Source organism: Hirundo rustica, chromosome 6, assembly GCF_015227805.2.
Source record: "Hirundo rustica isolate bHirRus1 chromosome 6, bHirRus1.pri.v3, whole genome shotgun sequence".
Lineage (NCBI taxonomy): Eukaryota > Metazoa > Chordata > Aves > Passeriformes > Hirundinidae > Hirundo > Hirundo rustica.
In genome coordinates, this window is record NC_053455.1 from 21568346 (window position 1) to 21593353 (window position 25008).

The following is a 25008-nucleotide window of genomic DNA, read 5'->3' on the forward strand; positions in this document are numbered from 1 at the left end:
CTTTTCTAACTGACACAATCAAGTTCTTTTTAGTCCCTTTTAAATGGATAATGTCCTTCATATGACAAAGTATAAAATTAATGAGAAATACAGCATTATAAATGTAGAAATCCTATACCTGGAAGGTGGGAGGTAGACTTTATCATCAACAACAAACTAATCATCTGCTTCTCTTCCTCAAGTTGTACATACGTCTTTCCTATTGTTAGGAATTTAACTAATGTTAAAGTACTTTAACTGATGTTAAGTCTATGCTTTGTTTTGTGATAAAAAGTGATTTTCCTGATAGTCACCAAGCACAGGAGAGTCTTTATTCTAGGCTCCCCTGCCCTTAACCCTTTATCATACATCCTGGGCTGCAGGAGTTACATTCCTCTTCTAGCAGGACAGAAGTGTAAGAAAAAAATAAAGTGAGATATGGCAAACTGGAAAAGAGGACCAGTAGTATCTCATATCAGAAGATCTAGCCTGCTCTTTCTTCATTCCTACCCTTATGCACCAGCCTGGCTGCCCCCCAGTCCTGTGGCAGCTCATCAGCCACTACACAGCAGTGCCACTGTGGATGGCAGCATCTCTCACTGATTCCCTTCCCAGTCTCCATCTCAACCCTTCTCCTCCCAACAGTGCCAGGATCACAGACCAGATGCAATCAGGACTTGCAATAGTCCTTGGGTGTCAGACCAAGAGAATGAAAAGTATAATTGGTAGCCTGCTTTTTGTTCATGGAGGCAAAATCAGGGGGAACGAATGCAGTTGTCTGATATAAATTAAGCATTTATATTAGAGCAGTATGAGGCTCCTATATAACTACTCCTACTTTATGTCACTGTTAGCTTTGGATTCCCTTTTGAGAGCCAGGTCTAGTAGATGGACATGAGACAGACTCCAGAAAGCCCTGAATCACAGAGCTGGTCACTTCTAATACTAAATAGAGACCAAGGGCAAACATACATGCAATTTTGCGGGGGAACAGTGCATTTATGTTAGTGCTTCCTTTTATCATGCTTGTATAAAACCTAATCACACAACAACTGGCCAAAACAATTCCCAAGGCTATGGCTGAGAAAACTTCTATCTGATGTTTCCCAGAATTTTCAAATCCCAGGTAGTCAAAAGAGAGAACTGCAGAGCTGACACTGGCATAGCTGATGCCCATGCATCTTACATTTTCACCCATGTCCCCCAGCATGGATGGTGGTGTTGATGCTTTAGCTGTTTTAAGGCCCACTGGTAATTAACTACTATTGCTGCTTAGGGCAACGTACAATGAATTGCAGACTGTGCACAGTTTTATGAAAAATCACAGATTTTGTACTGTAAAACCTAAAAATCCCACCAATATAAGAATAATTTTGGTCATTAACAAAACTTTCTGGAATGAAGAAAATCCTCTGTAGAGTGAATGAATTACAAATATCAATTATGCCTCCTATTTTATGCATTGTAGCTAAATTTCATGTTCTTCCTCATAAGTGGCATGCTACTATGATCAATATTTAAAAATGCACTAAGTGAGAAAGGTATTGCTCAAATATTTATAGAAAATGTCCTAGGGTAACTTTATGATGCTTGTATCCCCAATTGTCTGTTCTGTTTGTGCTGTATATTGAGTTCTGTGCCTTTAAGACTGGTTCTAAGAGCAAGGAGAAGCGCGGAGTTTGTTTTGAGAAAACTGCCTGACTCCTCCACATTCTTCTGCAGACAGCGTGTTCGGCGGAGGCTTGGAGAGACTGCAGGACAGAGATCTTGTTTTGCTTTTAGTTAGTTTCAGCTAGCTAGGGCAGAGAAGTTCCCTGGACTGTTTTTTTTTCCTTTTTCTTGGAACTGTTTAAACCTGCTCTGGACAGAAAACCCAGGGGAGCACTGGGGGCTGCACCTGCAGCCCACCGGGGCCTGGACCTCGGCATTTTCCAGCAGCGCCGGAGGGACTGGGACTGAGGAGAGACTGAGAGAGAGCCGAGCTACACCCACGGCAAGGACTTTCTCAATTTGCCATCTCACTCCAGAACGAGAGGTTTTATTGTTTCATATTATTCATTCTTTATACTTGTATGCACTTCATTTGTTTAGTAAAATAGTTTTTTCCACTTTTCTCCAAAGGGTTTTTTTTTTTTTTACCGGACCGGTTGGAGGGAGGGGCCACTTGGGTTTGCTTCCTTAGAGGGATCCTATACAGGGGTTTTCTCCCAAATTTGTCCCAAACCAGGACAAAGAAGTTCAAAAATATCTGAATTTCCAGTTCTAAGACACATGCTATCACCACCGTGCCAAGTGAGGTGATACAAAGAAGGGACTGAAAGCCCTAAGACTCTGCTAATGGTTTACAGTTAATTCTTGGGCATACTGTGAATGCAGTTTAGCCCAAATGCAGTGCTAATGCCCAAATATTAACCGAAAGACTGGTTTAGATATAAGAAAACACCCTCTAAAGAGGTGAAGGTTTTTTGAACCTGATCTTAGCCCCCTCTTTTTCTGTTAAACCACTCACCTACCTCATTCTGATGGTGGCAGTACCATAATAAAGGTAACAACAATTAACAAAACCACCTATATACTTGAGAAATACATAGTTCAAATATCTTCCATTAGTAAATCCTTTCCACATTATCTATAATATGAAGAAAATTTGCCTGCCTACTTGGGCCTCGTATCTCCAATCATATGAGATAACAATTTAAATCCCAATTCTGTATGAGTACAAATAAGATGCAGAGCATCTCCCATGAATCTCCTACAGATTTTCCTTATCAGAGATGAAGTTGGAGACATACTGCTTTTAACACTATCCTGTTAGTTAGCTTTACCCATAAACAGCCATCAAGGAAATTCAATTGCACAAAAAAAAAGAGCAAGCCTAGATAGAACTGGGATTCATCATCTGTCCCATGCAAGAAAAATCTCCATACTAAAGCTCACACTTGGTACAGTTTACAGTAATTTGCTTGAAATTTCTCACATGCAGCTCCATTTTCTACCGCAGGAGATAAATCATACTTAGCCAAAGAAACTCTGGAACCTGAAGACAAGATCTTCAGAAGGCTTAGGGAATGAAGCAGCCAGTAAGTTCATAAAACGAGAGTGGAAAAGACCAGAAGGAAACAATCAGAGAAGAATGTTTTCCTACTGTGGGGACTGGAACTTAGCATTGGGAAGACCAACAAGGGCAAGGGTGAGTCTTATGGGACCGCTGGATTTTGTTCATGTTCTCATGCACACCTTCAGCTCTGTGTAACTGAAGTCCGAAAACACAACTTACCCCGTTCACATGTTCTACCCCAATAGCCAGTGCCAGTGCAGTCACAAATGAAGCGGTTCCAGCCGTCCTTGCAGACCGCATTGTTCTTACACGGGTAGCTGTCACACTGCTTGGTGCTGAGGCGGGAGCAGGACGACTTGACTCCGGCGGCATTCTGTGCCTCTGCCAGCTGCCGGATGTTCTTGCTTCGTCCATCAATGAACAAGTCTCGGATACAGCCGACATAGCCATAGTTCAGCATTGCTGTCCAGAGCTCTGTGGGAAGGATGAGTCCTGCCCGGTTCTCTGGCAGCCCACCGAGGTACATGTCACCTTCCAGATCGAGGATCTCGCTCTCCCCGCTGGCAGTGAATGGGGTGCGTCGGCTGTTCACTGATATAGTACCTAAATGAGGAAGATACGGAGACATCAACACTTTCAACTACATGCTCAGTTTAAGTTCATTTTTTTCCAATAACTGAGTGAGGTTTAAGGTTCAGTACAGGAGAGTGAAGATTCTTCCCTACTCAAATGGCATTCTAACGGTATCTTTTACACAGCTCCCTCTCTTCCTGATCCACAGTTCCTAAGTACTCCCATGCAGTGACTAATCATCACGCGTCTGTGTCCCAAATTGCATTAGAAAGTCAGAAGCATAACAATTCAATAAATAAGAGCATGTAAAATTTGAGCATTATTCAATGGAATTCATCCAGCAAAGCAAAAACTTACTGAGTACACACAGGAGTTTAATGGCATAAAGACTAAAGAGAAAAAAGATAAGTGAAAGAAATTTAATTCCCACTATATAGCTCTTTCAGATAAAACCTCATCATCACCTCTAAACCTGGACCTAGATGATGGACCAACATAGACGTGTTTGTAAGTGACATGGAGACAATGGCTGAAGCATTGGAGGAAGCACTGGGTTACCATTAAGAGAAACCATTGCAAGGTAGAGCAAAGGACTGATAGCAATGCTTGACGTATATCAAAACCAATAAATATAAAGTCCTACACCTGAGTCCCAAAAGCCTCACACATCAGTACAGGCTAGTGACCAGCTGGCTAAGGAGCGACTCCGCAGAAAAGGACACAGAGATATGGCAGACAACTTGAACATGAATTAGCACTGTGAACTCGTAGTGGCAAGAGACATGAGCTGCAGTAAGGTGTCCTGGTTCCAGCCAGAAGAGAGGTAATTCTCTGCAGTAGTGGGAGGGGCACGGCAAGTGGGAGCAAGGGAGCAATGCGATTTACAGAGTCTCAATGGGACCACTGAATTGGAAAGTATCATTCCTAAGCCACAACATAAGGGAATTTCCAACTCCATAGAAAAAGACATGCTTCACCACAAGCGTGATCAAACACAGAAAGAGAAACCTCAGTGGGGTTTACCAGATTGAAGCATTCTAAGTTCAACTGCACATGACCCTGAAGGAAGTCTAGATTGAATTAGAAATCTCCAGGAGTTTTTCCCAAAGAAAAATATTGTATGACTTTACAAAGAAGGCTTTCTAGTTTCCATTTTATACAGGAAAATTGAGGAAGAGAGAGACAAACTTGTATCTGAACAACAGATACAAGTGTGATAGCTTCTGTATGCTCCAAATCAAATGTGGGCATACTACACTGAGGTCAATCACATGTACTTCAAGAAATTGTCCCAGCACATAAAATAACCAAGACACATAATTCAGAAATATAATCAAAATACTTAAAACAGGTACAGAAAAGCAAAGTGACTTGTTTAAGGTCAGATAGTGCATTCAAAGAAAAACAGGGAACAAAATGCACATCTCTCACATTCCAGAGCAGCGTACTCTTCTGAAGAGCATTCAGCAGTTTCTGTGATAGGGATTTCTGTCCACTAGACACCATCTAAAAATCAGCAATTTGCTCTCCCTAGCTATAAATCATCACATCCAATTGCCTTGTTATTAAGACAGTCTGTCTTCAGAGACACTATCCAAGCTTTAAGATTAATTTCACATCACGGCATTTTTATCAGACACCCCTACAAAAAGGAAGGAGAGTTAATAGAGTCAACTCTATCTATTGTCTCTGTGAGAAAGTACAGCCACGTACATGCACATTTTCTTCAGCTGTAAGTGGTGTCCTCTTAGAGAACTGCACGTATGACACAGACACAAGGTACTCCATGCGTGCGATGCTCAGTAATAATTGAGGAATAATGTTGAAGGCAGCAGAGTGTCAAAAGCAACAGAGGCATTACAAATTAAAGGCTCAAACAGAACCACAGTTATTTGATGAATCATTTCGTATCAGCAAGCTGGAGCACCGCAGGCATTTTCTCTCTTATAAAATAAGGAAAGAGAAAATGTGACAACACACATACTGTCACACAGGCAGCATGTCACAGAGCCATGGGAACACAACTCCCCTTCCAGCAGCTCCACTGCTATTTCTCAAAAGCAGCCTGTGGAGTACTTACTACTCTAAAGCTTAGAATCAAAACACTGGAGGGTTGAGCTCTAGACAGCTGCTACTGTGGAGAGGACAAACATGTGCAAATACCACAAAGGTAAAGAAACCCCATAAAAGACAAGAAATATTGATAACATGAAGTGTAAAACCTGGAGAAAAATGGTGAGATGATGAACAAGAAATATTCTAGACAGCAACCTAAACGTTCTGAGTGTTTTGTACCTTGCAATAATTCCTGCATGGAGACGGCACTAGTTTGGATGAACAACACTTTTAAGACCAAGCTGCTGAGATGGAGAAACTCTGTATTGAACATAGAAAGGAGCACTTGCGTAAGCTGACATCTTTTTTTTTTTTTCTTTTTTTTTTTTTTCCCTCCAGAATCTCATCTTTGCCACTCTGCTTAGAGTAGATCCAAGCCTATCCTGAGAAATCAGAAGCATCTATGCATCTCCTCCACAGTGCCATAGTTACTTTGTGCTGGACTGAAGAACAGACTAAAACACCCCACTGAGGGCAGAACAGACACACCAAAGAGTGCACTGATACAACTGCAAACCAAACCATCCAGTAAGATTTCTAGTGTCTGACCAGGTGGGAAGTCACATATGTTTTTGTAGCTGATGACTAGCTGAAATTATCACCCTGCATAACATGCTCACTGCTCCCCAGCTAGAGACTGACAGGTTTTGTAGACCTGGTGGGAGCTATCCCAAAGGACCAAAAGGTTACAGAATATTAGGTGTCCATGTCCATATTGACAACTTTTGTCAGAGTAGAAAGACGAAAACAGGTTTGTTGTTCTGGCAGCCAACATCAGAAGCATACACAAGGCCTAAACTGACTAGAGATGCCAGAGGTTACCTGAGCATGACTGCCAAGCCTCCCTGCCTTAGTGCACTGCAATAGTGAATATTTGGATTTTTAAGCTATTTTACTAAAATCAGGAGAACCTGAAGTTTTGGACTGTTAGAGAAATGGGAGAAAAAAAAAAAAAAAGGGGAGAGATGACACCTAACATAGGCCTTGCTGCTTCAGTAAGGAGAATCGGAACTTGCAGGTCACTAGAGCTCATTGAACTCAAATGGGTATTTTTAGCCCCCATTAAGTATATTGTTTCAGTCTCCTAAGTATAGTCATAAATGTGGAAGAAAAGCCAAGTACTAAACAAGAAGAGATCTTGAACTCCTTTCTCACACTTATCCAAAGTGTCATAGGATACTTTGAAGGTACTGACTGAAGGTACAACATGAAGAAATCAATGTGTGTCTTGGTTTTCTTAGGACACAAGACATCAGTCATTAGGATCATTGACCAAGTATTCATTGTAACAAAAGAACACAACTAAATTAAGTTAAAAAAAAAAAAAAAAAGAGAGACAAAACGTTATACAAATATGTTCTTTCTTGTTGAGAAAACTTTCTAATTTAAAATCTGTTACCTCTAATCAGTGTCCAGAACATCATAAACCTCCCTGCCAAGCAACAAACAAGTCAGTCCTACAGCGTCATCCATCAAGTAGCAATGCATCTGTCACACCCTCCTGTGAACGTGTGCAAATGAATGTGTCCCTCTTCGTAGGGTTTTGCAAACATTCTTTGCATAGAACCTGTGTCATTTCTGTCTCTTCTCCCTCTGCAGCTGCTTCTTCAGGGATAAGACAGTCCCCAAGCAAGCAAGCAAAAGCAAAGTCAGTACAAAACACAGCTAATTGAATTTATCCCTGGAAGTTAATTAAATTTTACTAATTCTAAAGAAATCAAAGACCCAATTATTTATTTATGGCTTCCTTTGTAAAATGTTCCTATCGATGTCTTTAGGAGATAGAAATATAAAACCATACATATTAAGTCCAAGCAGAGCACCATGCCAAATACAAAGAAACTACTCACACCATCAAAGGCAAAAATAGCTTCAGGCAAAGACCTGTTCAAACAGCTAGGCCTTGCATGGTATCCCAAAGTCAGCTCTTCTAAAAACACAAGGGAAGCAAATTCTAGCACTGCATTCTGTATGCTGATGGTATTCAGCAAGTAGAAATATAGAATTAGGGACCTAAAACTATCTGGAGATAACCAGACAAATCTCAAATCCACTGGCAAATGTAAGCAGAATACCTTTTGAAGTGAAGGCTTTAAATTCCAATGGTTCAGAAAAAAAATTGAAGTACAATTGTTATTTTCTAGGTGAAGCTACATTGAGTATTTTTGTTTTCCTCCACAATTTCAGAGTATATCATGATTATATTAGCTTGATATTCAGCACTGGAAACAATAAAAATATCTCTTGGCAATTGCATGGTAGGTGTACTTTTAGAAATAAACTAAAACTCATATTTGAAAATGAGAAGCTGCAAAGAAAGAAAAGAAACATCCATTGAACACTGTCTCATATTTTAAGACTAGAATCTGTCATCCAAAAGAGTAAGGAAATCTAAATCAAAACTACAGGATACCAAAGAAAATAGAATGGGATGAAAATGTTGTTTTGTTACCATAATTTTGTTACTAGTTGTGTCCATTACTCTTATTTTTCTCATGACAAGATCTGAAATGCAGAAACCTAAAGTAGATCAGTAAGAATTTCTCAAACTGAGAACAATGGTTCTGAAGGACCTTAAACCTTACCATCATCTACAAAGAATTCATCACTGTAACTACACATGCAATTACAAGGATAGGTCCAGAATATCTGAGGATTGCAAATAAAATATTAATAGATTGCCTCTGTGATGTACTATTCAAACTTCACACTAAACATTTAATGAAAAGCATTTACATCTTTGCCTTGCTGGATAAATATCACTGGAGTAACACTAAGCTTTGTTAAGGAGGTGACTCATATCTAACAGGTTTTGAATGTTCTGAGAATTAATACATAGCCCTAGGTCTGACTCTGAAATACGAATATATTTAAGAAAAAGTTATAACTCTACCCGATCTTCCATCTCGTTGAATATCCACATGATACCACTCTCCATCATTTGCTTTCTTCTGGGTGGCCTTGACTTTAATGGTCCCAGAGCCCATGTCCAGCAGCAAGTAGAGGTTTCCATCTAGAAGCTCAACTGCAAAGAAGTCTACCTTTGTATTTTTCTGGCTTCTGGTATCTTTCCTCTCCTGAGGCTTGCCGTGGGTGAAAAGGATCAGTCCATTGGGTTCAGTGGTTCGGAAATCAAATGAGATGGAGCCCATCCTTTTGGTATTCCATTTGGGCAGACTAATATAGGCCTCAGGTGTCTCAAAGCTGATAGGATCCAGTGTAGCCACATTTTCACATATGAATTTCACTTCCCCATAGATCTTCATCTTAGTATCACCAATCCGTGCCAAGCGAGACAGCTCCAGACGAATGTCGTTATTCTTATAAACAACCTGCCAGACACAAGGAAAAGTATCATACATCAATCCTGCATACAATACAAATACCCCAATTACTTTCAGCCATGGGAAATAAACTTTTCCCAAAAGTGGGGAGAGGAAAGGAGAGAGTGCAAGAGTCTGACATCATGACAGAGGGAGTGAGTTGCACTGGAAGAGTATATAGAAATGACAGCAATGAGTACTTCACAATGATTATAGACCAGATAAGCGATCAGAAGAAAATATTTAACTAAAGGGCAGGGTAAACATTTAACTCTACCACAGGCTCACTTGGCTGTAAAAGCTTCTCTACATAAAATCCAGTGTGTGTCTGGTATCATGCTGTTATATTTGCATATATATGTAACAAAGTGTAACCGTCATGTCCATCACTACTAGCCACAGCAGGGAACTCAGTACCACCACTGTCATTCCTCTATTATTCCTATAGGCCTAGTTAACTACTAGGAGAGAGATATAAACAAATTTCAGCAAGTTGCTGTGAACTGTTAGTGATTGCCCTGCAGGTCCAAAACAAAAAAATAACAAAGAATTAAAATTTCTCTGACTATGAAACCTTAGATCTCTACTGACACATACTTGTCATGCAAATATCTCTACAGATTACCCTTGCTTCAAGAAACCAACAATTTCTGTGCCAACATATAAAAACCTGTACATTTTCAGTGCCTGGACTCTCACTTTCTCTGGGCTAAGGACCAGAACTCTGGGCTCTGTTGTTGCTACATAGATTCAAATTAGCCAAGAGAAGATTCTCAAACAGGCAAGCACTCCTGAGCATGTCTGCCTTACTTAGGAGTTCTCTTTCTCTCAGGTACAGAATTAATTCCTGGGAAGTAGACTCTTCTCTGCCCCATGCCATTCTCACAGAGGCAGGAACTGGAGAAGGCACAAACCTGAAATTTTTGTAAACTGTACTTCCTCTCAATCACCTTCCATGCTTGCTAAATGCAGAGCTGGCATGTACAGCAAGTAAAACCACTTCTGCAATTACCATAATTTTTATTGAATTCTTGTTCAGTATTCTTGTTCTTGTTACTACTGAAGACTAATTTTTTTCTAAGGAGTTATTATTCTAAAATATTTTGTATCTGTCACACAAAGAACATTTATATACACCCATTTGATTTCTGCTTTCAAAATCCTATCAGGATGAGTTGTCAGCAGTTTGCCACGAAAATAGAAGGGAAAGAAGATGTGCATTGTTTCTCCTACTATTGGGACAGGGAAATCAGAGAAATGTGTACATGGTAAATATTAAAAGGGAAATGAGAGAAAAAATGGGGGATAAGCTTATAAATTAGGTAACTTTAGGATAAAAAAATAAATGAAATCATGTTTCATAGCTAGAAAAGAATTTGCAGCTTACTCTAAGCATTAAAGGAGAATTTCCCCAGTGCAGGCAGGTTTTCCTGTTGCAAAGGCAAAACACAGAGTGAAAGGAGAAGCCAGCTGTTAAATCCCATTTGGAGAACTGGCACAAAGCTCTACTTCTTCCCAGCAGAGGACGGTATTGACCCACAGTAATTTGTTTTGCTCCAATTCCTAATAACATGCCCTGTCCTCACACAGGCATCAGAAACATCATGGCTATTCATATCTGCAACAGGGATAAAATTCATTTTCTATTTATGGGCCTGTAGTAGGTTTATTCTACAGATCAATCGTGTCAAATGCTCTCACATTAGAGACCATAAACCTCCTTCCACTGACACAGCAAGGGGGTGCATTAGAGCTTCCTCTCTTGCCAGACAACGAGGCGCACCTCCGTCAGACTTTAGTTCTGAGCACTGCATGAAGTCCTGTCTCTGCTTCTCAAGGAGAAAGAAGAAATAAATAGAGCAACTAAAAAGACAGAACAGAACGCTTTATGAGGATAGGTAGAAAAGGCCAAGCTCATATTTGGAGGGGACTGAGAAAAATATGATTGAAGTTTACAGAAGATGAAAAAGGTTAATGTAGAACTGCTCTTCACCAAACCCAGCAATAACAGCTTTAGACTCACTTGCTGAAACTTGTATGAAATCAGCATAAAATGGATTTTTAGAAGTACTCATTTACACGGAGGGTAGTGAACTTGCTGCCAGGAGATGTCATGGAAGTAGGGTGCAACAGAAGACACAAAAAGAACCAGAAATAACAATGGACAGCAACTTCTAGCAATTGTAACCCAACACCAGTGGGTGCTGCAGGAATGTAAGGGAATGCACCACTGACAGCAGCCATGGTTATGTGCTCTCCTTCAACAGCACTTGCACCCTCCACTATTGGAGACACCATACTGGGTGCATGGATTGACCATTCTTCAGGCCCACGAGGGCTTACGACTTTGGGGGAACACTGCATTTTTGATTTCACCACAGCATGGAGTTGCTTTGGTGGGCAAGAGAACGCCAGGCCTGAATGAACTGTGGCTTTAATGATCCTAAGGTAGGAGAGCTGCCTTTGTAGGACACCACTAACAACCGCTCAAACTGACAGTTGTCTAAACTGCATCTTGACCCATCTTTCCATACACGAGATGATCAGACAGGTAGCACAGTACCCTACATATGATTGATGGGTGGTGCTGGGTTGTATCCAGCTGTGACTCAGTGATCTGTTTTCAACAACCTCTGCAGGTTGCTGGTAGAGGGAATTTCATATGTACATCAGCAGCTCCCACACACAGCTGAGCCACATACTCTTTGATGTATTTGATACTTGAGTAACAGGTCCCATCTTCTCTGGGGAAATGCAAGGGCTTGCCTCTGCAAGAGTTCATATGAGTTATAAATATAAATGTAATGTAATAATATTAAATATAAATGTAATGCTGACTGCTTTGTGTTTCATTAATTGTACAAGTACCACAGCTGGAGAATCCTTCAGACAGAATGCTTTCAAAGGAACCAGAAAAGAATTACATAAAGTTATCTGTAATCAAGAAAGTGACTAACAATGAAGAATCTATGGCCAAGAATGAAGAGACCAAGAAAGCAAACACAAAGGAAGACCAGGGGAGATGAGAAAGGCTGTTGAATAGATACAAGAGTTCTAAATTGAATCTTTACAAAGAAACATATCCACCCCAATCTGAATCTCTGTTATTCAAATGTTGTTATAAATTATTTTCTTTTTAAAAACCCCAAAACAAAACACCCAGCTTGAAAATCTAAAAAAGCACCTATGTTTATGGAAAAAGTGCAAGTGTTTCAATAGGTGACAAGGTATTACTGACAGACACATTTGGACATCAACATCATGATGTATAGTCAAGTACACCAGAATTCTCAACATAACAATAAAAGAAAGGGATAGAAGTAATGCATGAGTGTAAAACCAATGTGAGTCCTGGGCAGGAAAGGAGAACTGCTAAGGCAGCTTGTGATAATGACAGTTCAATTGTTAAACCAAAGGTTCAAGATTGAGGAGGGAATATAATTAAATGACTGCTATGCATGTCCCATAGTGGAAAACATTCAAATTCAGCCTGTTTAATAGGTAGAGGTTAAAATGTTATTCGATTGCAATCTACAAGTACCTGTGCAGAAAATGGAATTTGGCAAGACAGGGCTCTTCAATGCGTGTGACAAAGGGACAATGAGATCTGGGGGCTAGAGATTGAAGTTAGAGAAATTCACATTTTAAAATATTATTACTTATTTTCACATGAGGGTAATTTGCTACTGAAATAATTTACTACAGGTTATATTGTGTTCTCTGCTACTGGCAAATTTTAAATTAAAATAGTATCCTGTTTTCTCTAAAAGACATAGTGAGACAGGAATTAATTACACAGGAAATCTGCCTAGATTATCATAATGGCTCTTTCTGGCCTCATAACCTATGAATCTTCATGTTTTAGTGAAATAAACAGAGTGCAGTGCAGTTTGCAGGACAGATGAAGCACATCCTACCAGCTGCTAAAACTGCCTGGTAAATGAGAAGATGCGATTGTCAGTTCTGGTCTGACTTGTCATCAGTGCCTTCAGTGAAGCTTTTTTTATATTTTTTTCATGCTTGTGATCCTACCTTAAACCATACCACTAAAAGGAAGGCAAGCAAAAAGTGTTGGACAAAAAAATTGATTCTATAACTCAAATATACAAGCTTCAAGAAATAGTTTGTTAAGAGTCACCTGCTGGAAGCCAGAGAAGATACATTTTCATGTTTCACTGAGGAAGCTTTCTGCCAGCAGTAGAGTCTACCACCTGCACAGCACTTCCTACCTTGCAGTCTCGTTTTATGAGCAACCTCTGAACTAACTTGAAGGCTCTTCAGTATATGCCAAAATACCTATTGAAACCCACTTCTCTAAATTCAAATGAGGCCATAACTGTCTCAGAATGCTGCTCCTCTCTAGGAAAGTCTTCTAGGGCCACGCATGGCTTCCATAGCAACTGAGAAGCAAGCAAAGTAGTGCCCATAGACTTCTCCATTTATGTCAGGTGCCTTCTGAACAATGCCAGTGTTGCCTGTTTATACAGAGACAAGCTTGAACTCATCCCAGGTCTGATATGTACACCAGAGAAGGTCTGAGGGAGTCAAGGACATGATTCCTTATACAGACATACCCATCTTTATTTTGGGAAGGAAGGTGGAAAAGAGAAAGAGGAAGAAAATTATTAGCAAAAGCTATGCACAGAGCTTTTGAAACGTAACCTTCATTCCTCCAATCTTAAAATTGCTTTATATTGGAAAAATGAAACAAGAATAATGAAAACAACTGGTATTTCCTTTTCCATGGGGACTGTTTCTAAATACACTTTAACAAAGGAATATTGACCATTCAATGCCTTTGTTTAATGAATTAGACTAGTATAAATGGATGGTCAGGAAGGGAATAGTCTAGATACACATGGTCCTGATAATCAGCAGTAGAATTTCATGACATCTAAAACATTCTGACAGAAAAATATATACATTAAATCATGTTTCCTATAAATCTGCTGAGAAAGAAGAACTTGTTTTAGGAAGAGCTAAACAAATTCACAATCCTGTTCTGAGGTTTCTTTAAAATAGCAACTCTGCAATTCTGAAGCATTCAAGGAATTTCTCCAGCTACACTTCTTATGAGTTTTACTCCTGGGTTAATGACAGCTCTAATCAGATGGCTTTTTACAATGATGAAAAGCATCTCTCCACAATCAAGTGAAGTCGCAGATAGCGAGGCAGCAACAGAAAGGGAGGGAAAATTATGTGCTAAGTTTGGCCAGTAGCCAGTATAAAAATTCCTCTTCAAGTTGGTGTTATTAAGCAGGAAACATAATTTTTTGTACAGGCTGGACACAGGCGTGCTCCAAAGGGGAACGGCTGTCAATAGCCTAGCAAATTAGATGACTACCATCATGAAGAAGAGCAATAACCTGAAGGCTGAATATGTTTAGCTAGCTAGTAAGAGCATCTCTGAAGGCCAGCCAAATTGTTCACCTATTGCACCTTGGATATGGCTTTTTTCTATCCCAGGCTTCACCCCTTCACCAGCTGCCCATATCAATTCTCACAAAGGATAACTGTTAGATATTCAAGCTAGAGCCTAAGCCTTCCTTAAAGGCACCTACACATAACCAAGCAAGTTCCCACAGCAAAATAATATTATACTTTATCCACTGGCTTATGAGACCTGTGTTTTCCTAGCCTTCCTCGACAAGCAGGCAGAAACAAGCACACCAGGTTAGCAGCACTTTACTTTGTGTCTGGGGCAACCTATGTATGAAGTAATCCAAGTCTTCAGTGATGGGTATCTAAAGCTCCTACACTTATGCAAATAACAGTGTGGACTGTGGATACCTCATATAAACATGTTTTATGTTCCACTGGGATGATAACTGTATTCAGGTAATAAACACCATCACCATTCCCCACACTGAAAATTGCTGTACTCTGCTGGAGATCATGTTCACTTTACAGAACTGTACTTCAAGAAAGGACTGGAGCTACTGGAAAGAGTCCTGACCAGAGCAATGAAAATAATCAGGAGTCTAGAAAACAGAAGTTTGAAAGGAGACACTAAAGTGTTCAAATAGAAAAGGGCTACTACGAAGCAGAAAGGAAGAATCTCTTCTTTGCACCCATGCTGAAAAGGACAAGAAATAATTGGCAAAAAAATTACAACAAAGAAGTGTTAGAGAAAAGGTTTTTTAAATTTAAGAACAGTGAAGCACTGGAAGATATTGTCTTTAGAGCAACAATCACTTGGAGACCCTTAATTTCAGGCCAAAAAATTGTTGTCAAAACCCATATAGATGTCATTGTTTTTGTTTTGGGACCGTGGAAGTATAAAGGATTAGATAACCTCTCATGCTCCATTCTAGTTTTATTTTCTATGATTCTGTGTTGGGAATGAGGCGAGAGTAGAGGAACATGTGAAAGAGCAAATTACTATGTATCTAAAGACTTTCCTACAGCGTTCAAGAACAGGATGGAAGAATAAACCTTATAGTAACACAATACTGACACCTCACAGAATTAAAGAGCCTAAATTTACAGATTAGCGCCCTAGCAAATGAAGGCTAGAGAGTTAAATAAAGAAAAAAAATAAAAACTTTTAAAAAATCATTACCGCAGTAGCTCCTTTACCAGCATACAAGAGTTGACTTCAATTACGTTCAGCCCTGTAGTGAGCTTATACAGTCATTGACCAGTTACAGAATACTCTGCTCCTCCCAAATGCATCCTGAAATCTCAGATTTGTCTAGCAAGCACAAGCTAAATCTGTCGAGCTTGGTTCAGTGATGATTAAGTGAGGAAATGATTATTGTCAAGTGTCTTAAGAATTCCATCTGAAAGGCTGAGAGGAATTATTTTAGGATGGCCCCATTGATCATTTAAGGCTTGAACCTTATTACACTGAGAAGTCTATCAGACAATGACTTAGCAAATAACACTCCATTTAGTGATTTCATTGTATTTTAAATCCACCTAAAGTTGTGCAAGTACAAAAGACCTGTCTCAGGAAATAAATCTGTTTAATATGGCTGGGTGAATGTTTCCATCAGGGTAACTTTTTAACACAGAATTCCGTTTCCCTCACAGAGAATTAGCAATGAAATGCTTCACACTTCAATCTGTAACAAACCAAAATGGCAAGTTTAGTCTTATCAAACTTTACAGAAAAGCTTTTGCATGAACTTAACCATAACATAAACCAGTATTTTTCAGGTATTGCATTTACTTTCAATAGTGGTCGCCTTTTTCACCTCTGGTCTCCACTCCCTAAGAAAGTACTTTCCCACGACACAATGTCAGTGTCCCACCTGATACCGGCAGAGACACATAATTGGTTTTGCCACAAAGCAGCTTAACCAAATACTCTGGTCCCTCTGGGAGAATGGACACAAGGGCCCTACAGGACACATGAACTGCACTGGAGAGGAAAATACAGTTTGTGTTAAACTCGCTCCAGATTATTTGGGGTCAACTCAATAATCAACATGAAAAAAATTGATTCAGAAAATATCAGAATTTTACATATGAACTCAGTTTTGAAGATTTCATGGACTTACATTTTTAAAAAAATTAATCTTACCAGCAGCAATGAAAGCAAATGTCAGCTGGAGGAAATTCCTTTGGAACAGAAAATCTTAATTTCACTCAGCTTTTCACTTCAGAGATAAAACGTGTTTTAAAGAGAACACTAATGTGTAAAGTCTTCTGTGAGAATACTGAATAGATATTGCTCACTCACGGAGATGCAGGTTTCCCCCACAAGCTGCCTTCCCTAGCCAGTGTGCCTTGAGCCTGCTCCACTAGAATATCCCTGGAAGGTACAAGGTAATGCAGTCTCCATATGCCAGGCAAGCAGCAGTCTCACTGCTGAGTTCTCCAATAAAAGCAAAGCAAATGCTAAGCAAATTGTGCCAACCTCAGCAGTGTCTTCTGGTATTTGTTACTTACCCAGCAAAAAACAATTTGAAAATATTTACCATTACATATGGGAGAGCACATGCTCAAAAGTAAGCACTGCTCAAGCAACAATGAGATTACAGTCACAGAGGAAGCATTTATGGATTTAGTATTGTACAGACTAAGCCTTCAAACTTGAAGTGGTGCCACTGCAGCAGGATGGTGTTGCTGTTTGTAGCTGGACTCTCAAAGCTGAGGGTCCTGCAACCCAGCACGTGTCCCTCCCTCAGCCTTAGCACAAAGGTCTCAGGGGCACTGACATCTCCCTCCAGCTGCAGTGCCAGCCAGAGAAGGAGGCATCCCTTCAGCTAGGCTCTCCTCCTGTGAGGAACCAAAGACACTTGGGGTTTGCTGAAGAACTCCTATCGCAGGATGACACTGTCCCATGGCTGACAGTATCTGTCACACGTTCAGATGCACCGCTGAGGAAGAGGACTGTCTCCATATGTCCAGCCCAAAATACATGGGGATTCTAAACCTCTTTTTTAATGCCTCTCTTTTTGTCCTGTGCAAAAGCTTGTCAACACAGACATCTCTCCAGGATCTCTCTGCTCATTCCTCTTCAAATCCTACAGCATGGAATAAATCCTCCACAGGTAGGATTTCCCAAACATTTATCTGCACTGGGCCTTATCCTGTGTGAAAACAGGGATGTGATGAGCTAACTATTTGCTTGAATATTTGCTTAGAGGGCAGGGAATATAGTTAATTCCCTATTTGAAAGAAGCATCAAAAAAAAAAAAAATACTGTCATCTTATGACCCCCAACCTGGTGTGAGGAAAAAACCCATAAGCTCTTTTATATCTTTCTCTCATGTGTACCTAAAACTCTCTCGTGACCTTCATCTCTAAGCTTGCAGCACTAATAAAAGGAACTGGGGAGGGGGGAATTAAAAAAAAAAAAAAAAAAAAAAAAAAATCAACACCTATCTTCTATTTGGGACTGGACCCCAGTTAGCACAATGCCAAAAGGTCTAGTTCATCTATTCATCCAGAAGCCACCCTGCTGCACCAGCCACAGCTTTACTGCACAGCACAACGCTCTGAGACCAGTGGATGGAGGCTTGGAATGGGACAGTTCCCTCAGCTGTACATCTGGTTTTATCTGGCCTCCAGAGAAACCCTTACTAATAAAACTCTCCCCTGCACCCACCACCTTTACAGGTTTCTTGGGGAAGAGTATTAATACACGCAAAGAACCCAGTGGCACTACCAGGGTTCAGCAAGGCTGCTGGCAAAACTTCACCTTCATGCCTTGCTTTGATCTGGAAGCTGAGTGCATGGAGCGTGAGTCCAGCAGCTCCTGGGGGACAAGCAGGGATACAGAAGCATTCAGCACAGCCAGAACTGCTGCCACAGTGAGGGAACTTCAAGAAAAATGAAAGCAGAAACAAAAGAAAACAAAGGTGACATTTTCCAGTGGAAGCACTGAAATGAGAAGCAGAAATGGGAGACAGATGAGGACATCAGCACCAGATTACACTTCCTTCTCAAAGTAGATGGGCTGCTGCAATCAGGAGGAGAGAGATCTCTCCAGAAAGGAGAGAGGTCAGGACCAGAGTCAGCACTAAACACCCGACAAAAGAGACACCCGATTAGCTCATTCCCAGCACAAAGGGAGCTAGGAAAAAAAGATCACGCCATTGTAGAAATACTTTCTATAAAAATTCCTACATAGCAGTTTAAGTTACTTGGTGAATATTAGTGTCTTGGAATTATTTTATTTAGTATTGTAATATCTTCCACTCCCCCATTAAGGGCCACTATCCCTGATTTTGAGAAAGTAAAAGAGGGAGTTGAATTCATACAACATGTCAATAGATGGCAAGAAAGAACAATCATTCTTCCTAGTTACTACCTTTTGCCTAAGCTAGAGAAAATATTTTGGTAACACAGATCAGTGCAAATAATCTACTAATCTTTTTCAGTTTTAGAATTCCATAAAATACTGAACAATAATAAATACTTTCCCCTCAGTTTGTTAACTTTTGGTATGTCATTTTATTGCACTCAGACATGAGGTTCCCATCTCCTCTTTATTGAGCTCATTGAGCTCAAGGAAGAGTGATCTTACATCTAAGAAAGCTTCTTTGATACGAGACTAATTTACTTATATTTTCTGTGTAGCTCAGTACTGTCTAACTGCTTAAGAATGATCTATACCAGATCTTAAGCAGAGCAGTAGAGCTTATACTGCTCAAACACTAGCAGGCAGAAGACAAAATCTGCCTTAGCCACTCTTTGGCAAGAATTCACCTAAACCTTTTTGTTTAAGTGGACTTCCCATGCACTTTAGAGGTTTAAGTCCCACCAACTTTTTCCAACCTTTACAGAGCACTGAGGTACTACTGTGACAGCAGAAGCTTCAGAACATGGTGAACTTCCATTTCTGGAATTGACTCCTGTGGAGGAGGCGGTTGAGAAGAGGGCTCTGCTCTTGTTATTACCCAGCCCACGTTGACCAGAATATAGAAATGATTGGTCTGTCTACGTGGCACTCAAAGAACCTGCTGCTTCTCCTCTACTGCAGTTTTATTCTCCTTGCACTGAGCAAATGCTGTCAAAAATACCAAAATACATAGAAATCAGCCAGCCATTCTTTTTCTAATATATCAAGAAAACTTGTCTCTGTGTTTTACTGGCAGCTGAAGGGGAAAAAAGGGAATAAGAGAAAATGGCTGACATAGTCACAAAACTTGAAAATATTTTCCTGAAAGCAAGGGCACATATATATTCCTCAGTGCAGGATTGGTTGGATGTTTGGACATGTAATCACCCTACATGCTATATTTGTTTGCCTATATGTATTTACATATATTTACATTTCCATATACTGTGCACAGATGCGTAAGAAAGCATATGTATTTATGTACTCATGCAGAGATCTGCACTGGTAGCTACTACACATGAGTTTATACACGTTTGTAAACAGTACCTGCATGCACTCTACTGCATGTGTGTGCATGTGCACTCATCTCTTCACTTGTGATTTTTAGGCTATGCTTTGTGATGTAACCCTAGCCAGCAATACAGCACCACATGGGATGGGGAGGAGAATCATAAATAAAATAAAAGGTAAAACTGTAGGGTGATACAAGAAAATAATAAATTAATTATTATTCCGATTATATTATTATTATTATTAATAATAATAATAATAAAGAAAAAGGAGACTACAAAGGAGAGAGGAATAAAACCCAAGACAGACAACTGATGCACCACATTATTGCTCACCACCCACTAACTGATGCCCAGCCCATGTTTATCCAGGACAGTAAAAGCAGCATTAGAAAAATGCACACCATCTGCATGCAGATCCCCACATTCTGTTTTTATGCAGCTGTCTGACCAACAAACTTCTTGGCACTCTGATAACTGCTACCCTCTTCCCCTGAAAGGAGCTCACAAAGCAAGAGCACATGTTATTACTGAAACATTGTGGTGGCTTGGGCTGAGATAGAGTTAATTTTCTTCTTTTCATACCAGTGGCTGGTATGGGGCTGCGTTTTGCATTTGTGCTGAACACAGTGATGGTAATTTAAAGATGTTGTTGTTGTTGCTGGGCAGGGCTCACAGAGCCAAGGCCTTTTCTGCTTTCCGTACTGCTAAGCTGGTGAGGAAGCTGGGGGTGCAGGGGAGGTTGGGAGGAGGCACAGCCAGGACAGGTGACCCCAAGTGCCCAAAGGGAGGCTCCAGACCATGACATCATGCTCAGGACAGAAAGTGGGGGTGAGGAGGAGGGGAGGGATGTTTGGAGTAATGGTGTTTGTCTTTCCAAGTCACTGTTACATGTGGTGGGGCCCTGCACTGCTGGAGATGGCTGAACACCTGCCTGCCATGGGAAGCAGGGAATCTATTCCTTGTTTTGCTTTGTATGCATTCATGGCTTTTGTTTTCCCTATTAAACCATCTTTATTTCAACCCACGAGTGCTCTCACTTTTGCCCTTCTGATTCTCTCCCCCACCCTGCTTGGCTGCTGTCTGGGGTTAAACCATGACAAACCACACAAGGATGGAGTTCCCATTAGAAAAAAGACTGGTGGAGGTGAGATTACACCAGAATCCTTTTGATTGAAAATTCAGCTTTTCCACACTCTCCAATATATTCAGAAGTAAGATATCAGCTCAGAAGATGCAACTAACTTTGCTGTGCATGCCATTGGACTGTGTGCTAAATGGGAGTTTGCAGAATCTAACCATGTTCCTTCATATATTTCTTTTTCTTTCACACTGGCATGGTCAAACCTGAAAGAAGCACAGACCAGGGAGAAGGCAAAGAAAATGGCAACAGGGGCTTTTAAGTTATTTATTTATAATGTAAACTATACTGGATTTAGCACATTATTGCCTACAGTCCTGCTCCAATTCCAAATAATTCAATGTCAGCTCTGATTATTGTACCATTTCAAATATGCAATTAAGAAAAAACAAACAAACAAACAAAAATGCATTAAAAAAACAAACAAACATGTGCTGAATATTAAGAGGAAAATGCTGAAAAGTACATTGTTAGAGAATATATGTTCAGCCCATGATGCTTCCCAGCATCACTGTGTCCTGCCATTCCCAGGCAGTCATTGTTCACATTTAAGGCACTCAAAAGGAGAGCATTAGTGGTGATGGTTATGGCACACAAAGTACTGCAGTTTTCTATACTTTACTATATTCCTTTTTTCTCTTTCTTTCCCTACGGCAACACACTTTGAAAGGGTTGCATTTTTCAGCTACCCCATACTTCCCCATTTTGCTTTGGGAGCAGTATAAACAGCAAACAAAGCAGGCAAGTTATTTCTCTAACTCCTCAGTCATTCTGTCAATAAGGTCTGCATGGTTTTGTAACACAATTTCTTTGCCCTTTAAAACGCAAGAATCTCATACTGTTCTGGCATCTACAAGCCTGATACCTTTCACTGCAAACCCATCATTTGCATGCAGGTCTATCAACAGGTATTACTATGGGTAAGAATTATTTCCCAAAAACTTCTAAAAGGAAAGGTGGTTGCAGACATCTGTCCCAGATCCTATTAGCCACAGAAGTTCAGAAGCCAGAGAAGAGAAAAGCTCTCAATTGCTGTTTCTGCACTGTGCTACAAATTTATTTTGTCCTACATAGGCTAACATGCCTCTTAAAGGCAGATGAGCCCCTTGCCATTTTCTTCCTTGCTTATGTAGAAGTATCAGACGCTGAAAGTCAAACCCTAAAATTAGTTTGAAGCAAGAAAATAAACCCCCTCATGTTAATCGAATCCTGCAAACTTGGCTTGCATGGTCCTGTGAGAAGAGGTATAGTCAATGCCTTCTAAAACCAGACTAAATATAAAATCTATGCCACTAAAGGAACATTACTATTACATTATTACTACTATTACTACAATTGCTATTGATTACTACACGTTGAAGACACTGGTGTAGACAGCAAAGTGAGGAGGTAGAAAATTGCAAGTGAGTCCACTGACATGGAGAAACATAAAGATCATCCTGTACCATCAATTACCAAAAATTTAGGACTACAGGCTTATTTTAATGGATCCTTTGCATCAAAAAAAAGTTTCAGGGCAAGAAGAGGAAACACACAAACAGGTGTATTTTTCTTTGAGGCTTCTTCTAATATGGAAGAAGTGCTATTAATAAAGCTTTCCAGGTGCCAGAGAGAAACAGACTGAGGCAGCACACTGGGGAAAGTGACATTGCCCAGAAACTTTCAGTCCTACCTTGACTGAACTACAACCACAGAGCAACTTCCAGGTACTACAAAATAGTCACAACACCCAAGGTGGTTTTTGGGAAAAGAACAATGAGATAGCTAAAATCTCAGATTACTTATCACTTTGACAGGCATGTAATAATATATAGTCAAGACACATTATTTCAGTTCAGGCCATTGCTAGATTACAGATTTAGGATCAAAGACTGTAAGCAACTCCCACACAATGGGAACTGTGTCTAAGCCTTGCAAGTAGTGACTATGAAAAGAGCATGCATGCCTTGGTGCATAACCAATTGAACATGAAATGCCTTTGTAAAGCAGCTCAGAAGAAGAATAACTGTGATTCTTCAGTGTCAAAGTAGGAAACTATCAAGAAAGTACAGACAAATGACACTGATTATATGTATAGTACTAGTGAAACCATTTCATAATACTATGGCCTGTGATCTTGCCTATGCTTTAAAAAATATGCTAAAAACATCAAAGAAGACAAAAACCCCTTACTCTTATACTATACTGGGTGAGCTATCCAGTGAATTCCAAGTATTTCACCCAAAGGTAGGTAACAAGCTGACCCAGATCTAAACGCTACAGGAATCTCCATCTGACAGAAGCCATCTGTTTTACTTTAGCAGATAAAAGCATAATGATATAGCCAAATCACAGCCATTCAGGTTGGAAGTAATGTGCAAGGTTTCCTAGTGGTCAAATGAAAAAATTAAGTCTTTAAATTGCTATAGGATGCACTAGTGGTTAAAATAATGTTGTAGCTTGATACACAAGTCCATCATAACAACAAGATGGTAATTGTTTGTTTAAAAGGTTCAGCTTATATAATTTATGAAGTATGCAATATTTTTCACTGTCAGATATAAATACATGAAGAACCTAAGTGTTTATATCACAAGAAGATGACAAAGTATTTTGTAATCCATGAGAATAAAAGAGGATGTTGATCAGCTACCAGGAATAAATATGCTTTATTTTTAATTTCACAGACTTGGGTCACTTGCTCCACTTAAAAGAGCTGAATGAGGAGATTTATGATCCACTGGGGTTTATTTTTAATCTTGAAATAACAGAAAGATAACAGAAGAAAAAAAGAATGATAATGTAGTGTGAATGCTTTAAAAAGCCAAACAGGACAAGATGTATAACCACAGAAGGGTAGAGCCTGGAGGAAACATAAACCCTGAAGGAAATAGCACAACAGCTTCTATCTGAAATGCTTAATAAAAACATTAAAGGAGAGGAATACAATACTTACTGTCATTAGATGTTCCTGTGTAAAAGGAGCTTCTGTCAAATAAACCTGATATAATTTGAATGACAATGGTGAAAGTACAGATTAAACATTTTTAAGGTATTTGGCTGAACACCAGAAGACAGCTCTGCTCAAATAAATAGCGTACAAGAACAAAACAGGATGTAATGACAGATAGATAAATAGATTAGATAGATGGATCATCAGTCCTCAAATGACAAGTCTCACAAAGTATTTGTCAGTGGGGTAGTATTACTGATAAGGGACATTTCTAATGCACCATAAGAATTTATGTTTGATGCAATAGTATTAAATATTTTATCAATTACCTAGAAATAAATATAAAAAGCACCGAAGCTGATACTTGAAGGTAACACCAAGTTTGGCACACCACTGAACAACCTTAATGACATGTCAGTCACACAGAGTTATTCATAGAGCATGAAAGCCCAGACCCTTTCATTCCAAGCTTTTAAAATATTTGAATACTAAGCTTACAAAAATGGAAGACAGGCCATGAATCACACAACAAGGAAGGAGAAGCTGCAAGGGAGCTGCACCCTCAAAAACAATTCAGAAAGCATCAGAGGAGGAAATGGAAGTTTCTAGTAAAGCACTGAGGGCAAAAGGGCGGTACAGTCTCAGAACAAATGAATAGAATAAGCAATATGCAGCATCGATACCATATGCACTGTAACCCTAGGTATAATTCTAACATCTACGTTTTGTTAAAGGACCCTAAATAATTGCAAAGAATACATCAAGCAGCTTCAACACGATTTGAAAACTAGAATAAATGCCTTAGCGTATAATAGAAGGAGCTCCATGGCTTTATTTTTCCAAAAGATGAATAAAGAAAAGACTTGATTACAAGCAGATGAAGGAAAACCACCAGATTTCTGAAGCATCTTTGTTTCAGTAGAAAATTGCATCAAAAGAGTCAACATTTAGAGGCCATTGTCAGATAAATTCCAAACAGATTAAAGGCACAATTGTTTTTGTAGTAGGAGATGGTTAACCAACACAATAACTTTAAAAGAGGGCCAAAATATTAGATTTAATGTGGGGGACATAGGAGAAAGTG

The 25008-nt window shown here is 39.7% G+C and overlaps 1 protein-coding gene across 6 annotated transcripts in view; it reads right to left on the bottom strand.

Moving 5' to 3' along the window:
- NRXN3 (neurexin 3) overlaps positions 1–25008 on the bottom strand; it is a 985585-nt gene that overhangs the window by 655414 nt on the left and 305163 nt on the right. For all 6 annotated transcript variants that reach the window (XM_040066048.2, XM_058420836.1, XM_058420835.1 and 3 more), the window contains 2 exons: positions 8619–9057; positions 3257–3640 (listed from right to left, as the gene is read on the bottom strand). In XM_040066048.2, the coding sequence (XP_039921982.1) occupies positions 3257–3640; positions 8619–9057 (823 nt within the window). The remainder of the gene's footprint in view (positions 1–3256; positions 3641–8618; positions 9058–25008) is intronic.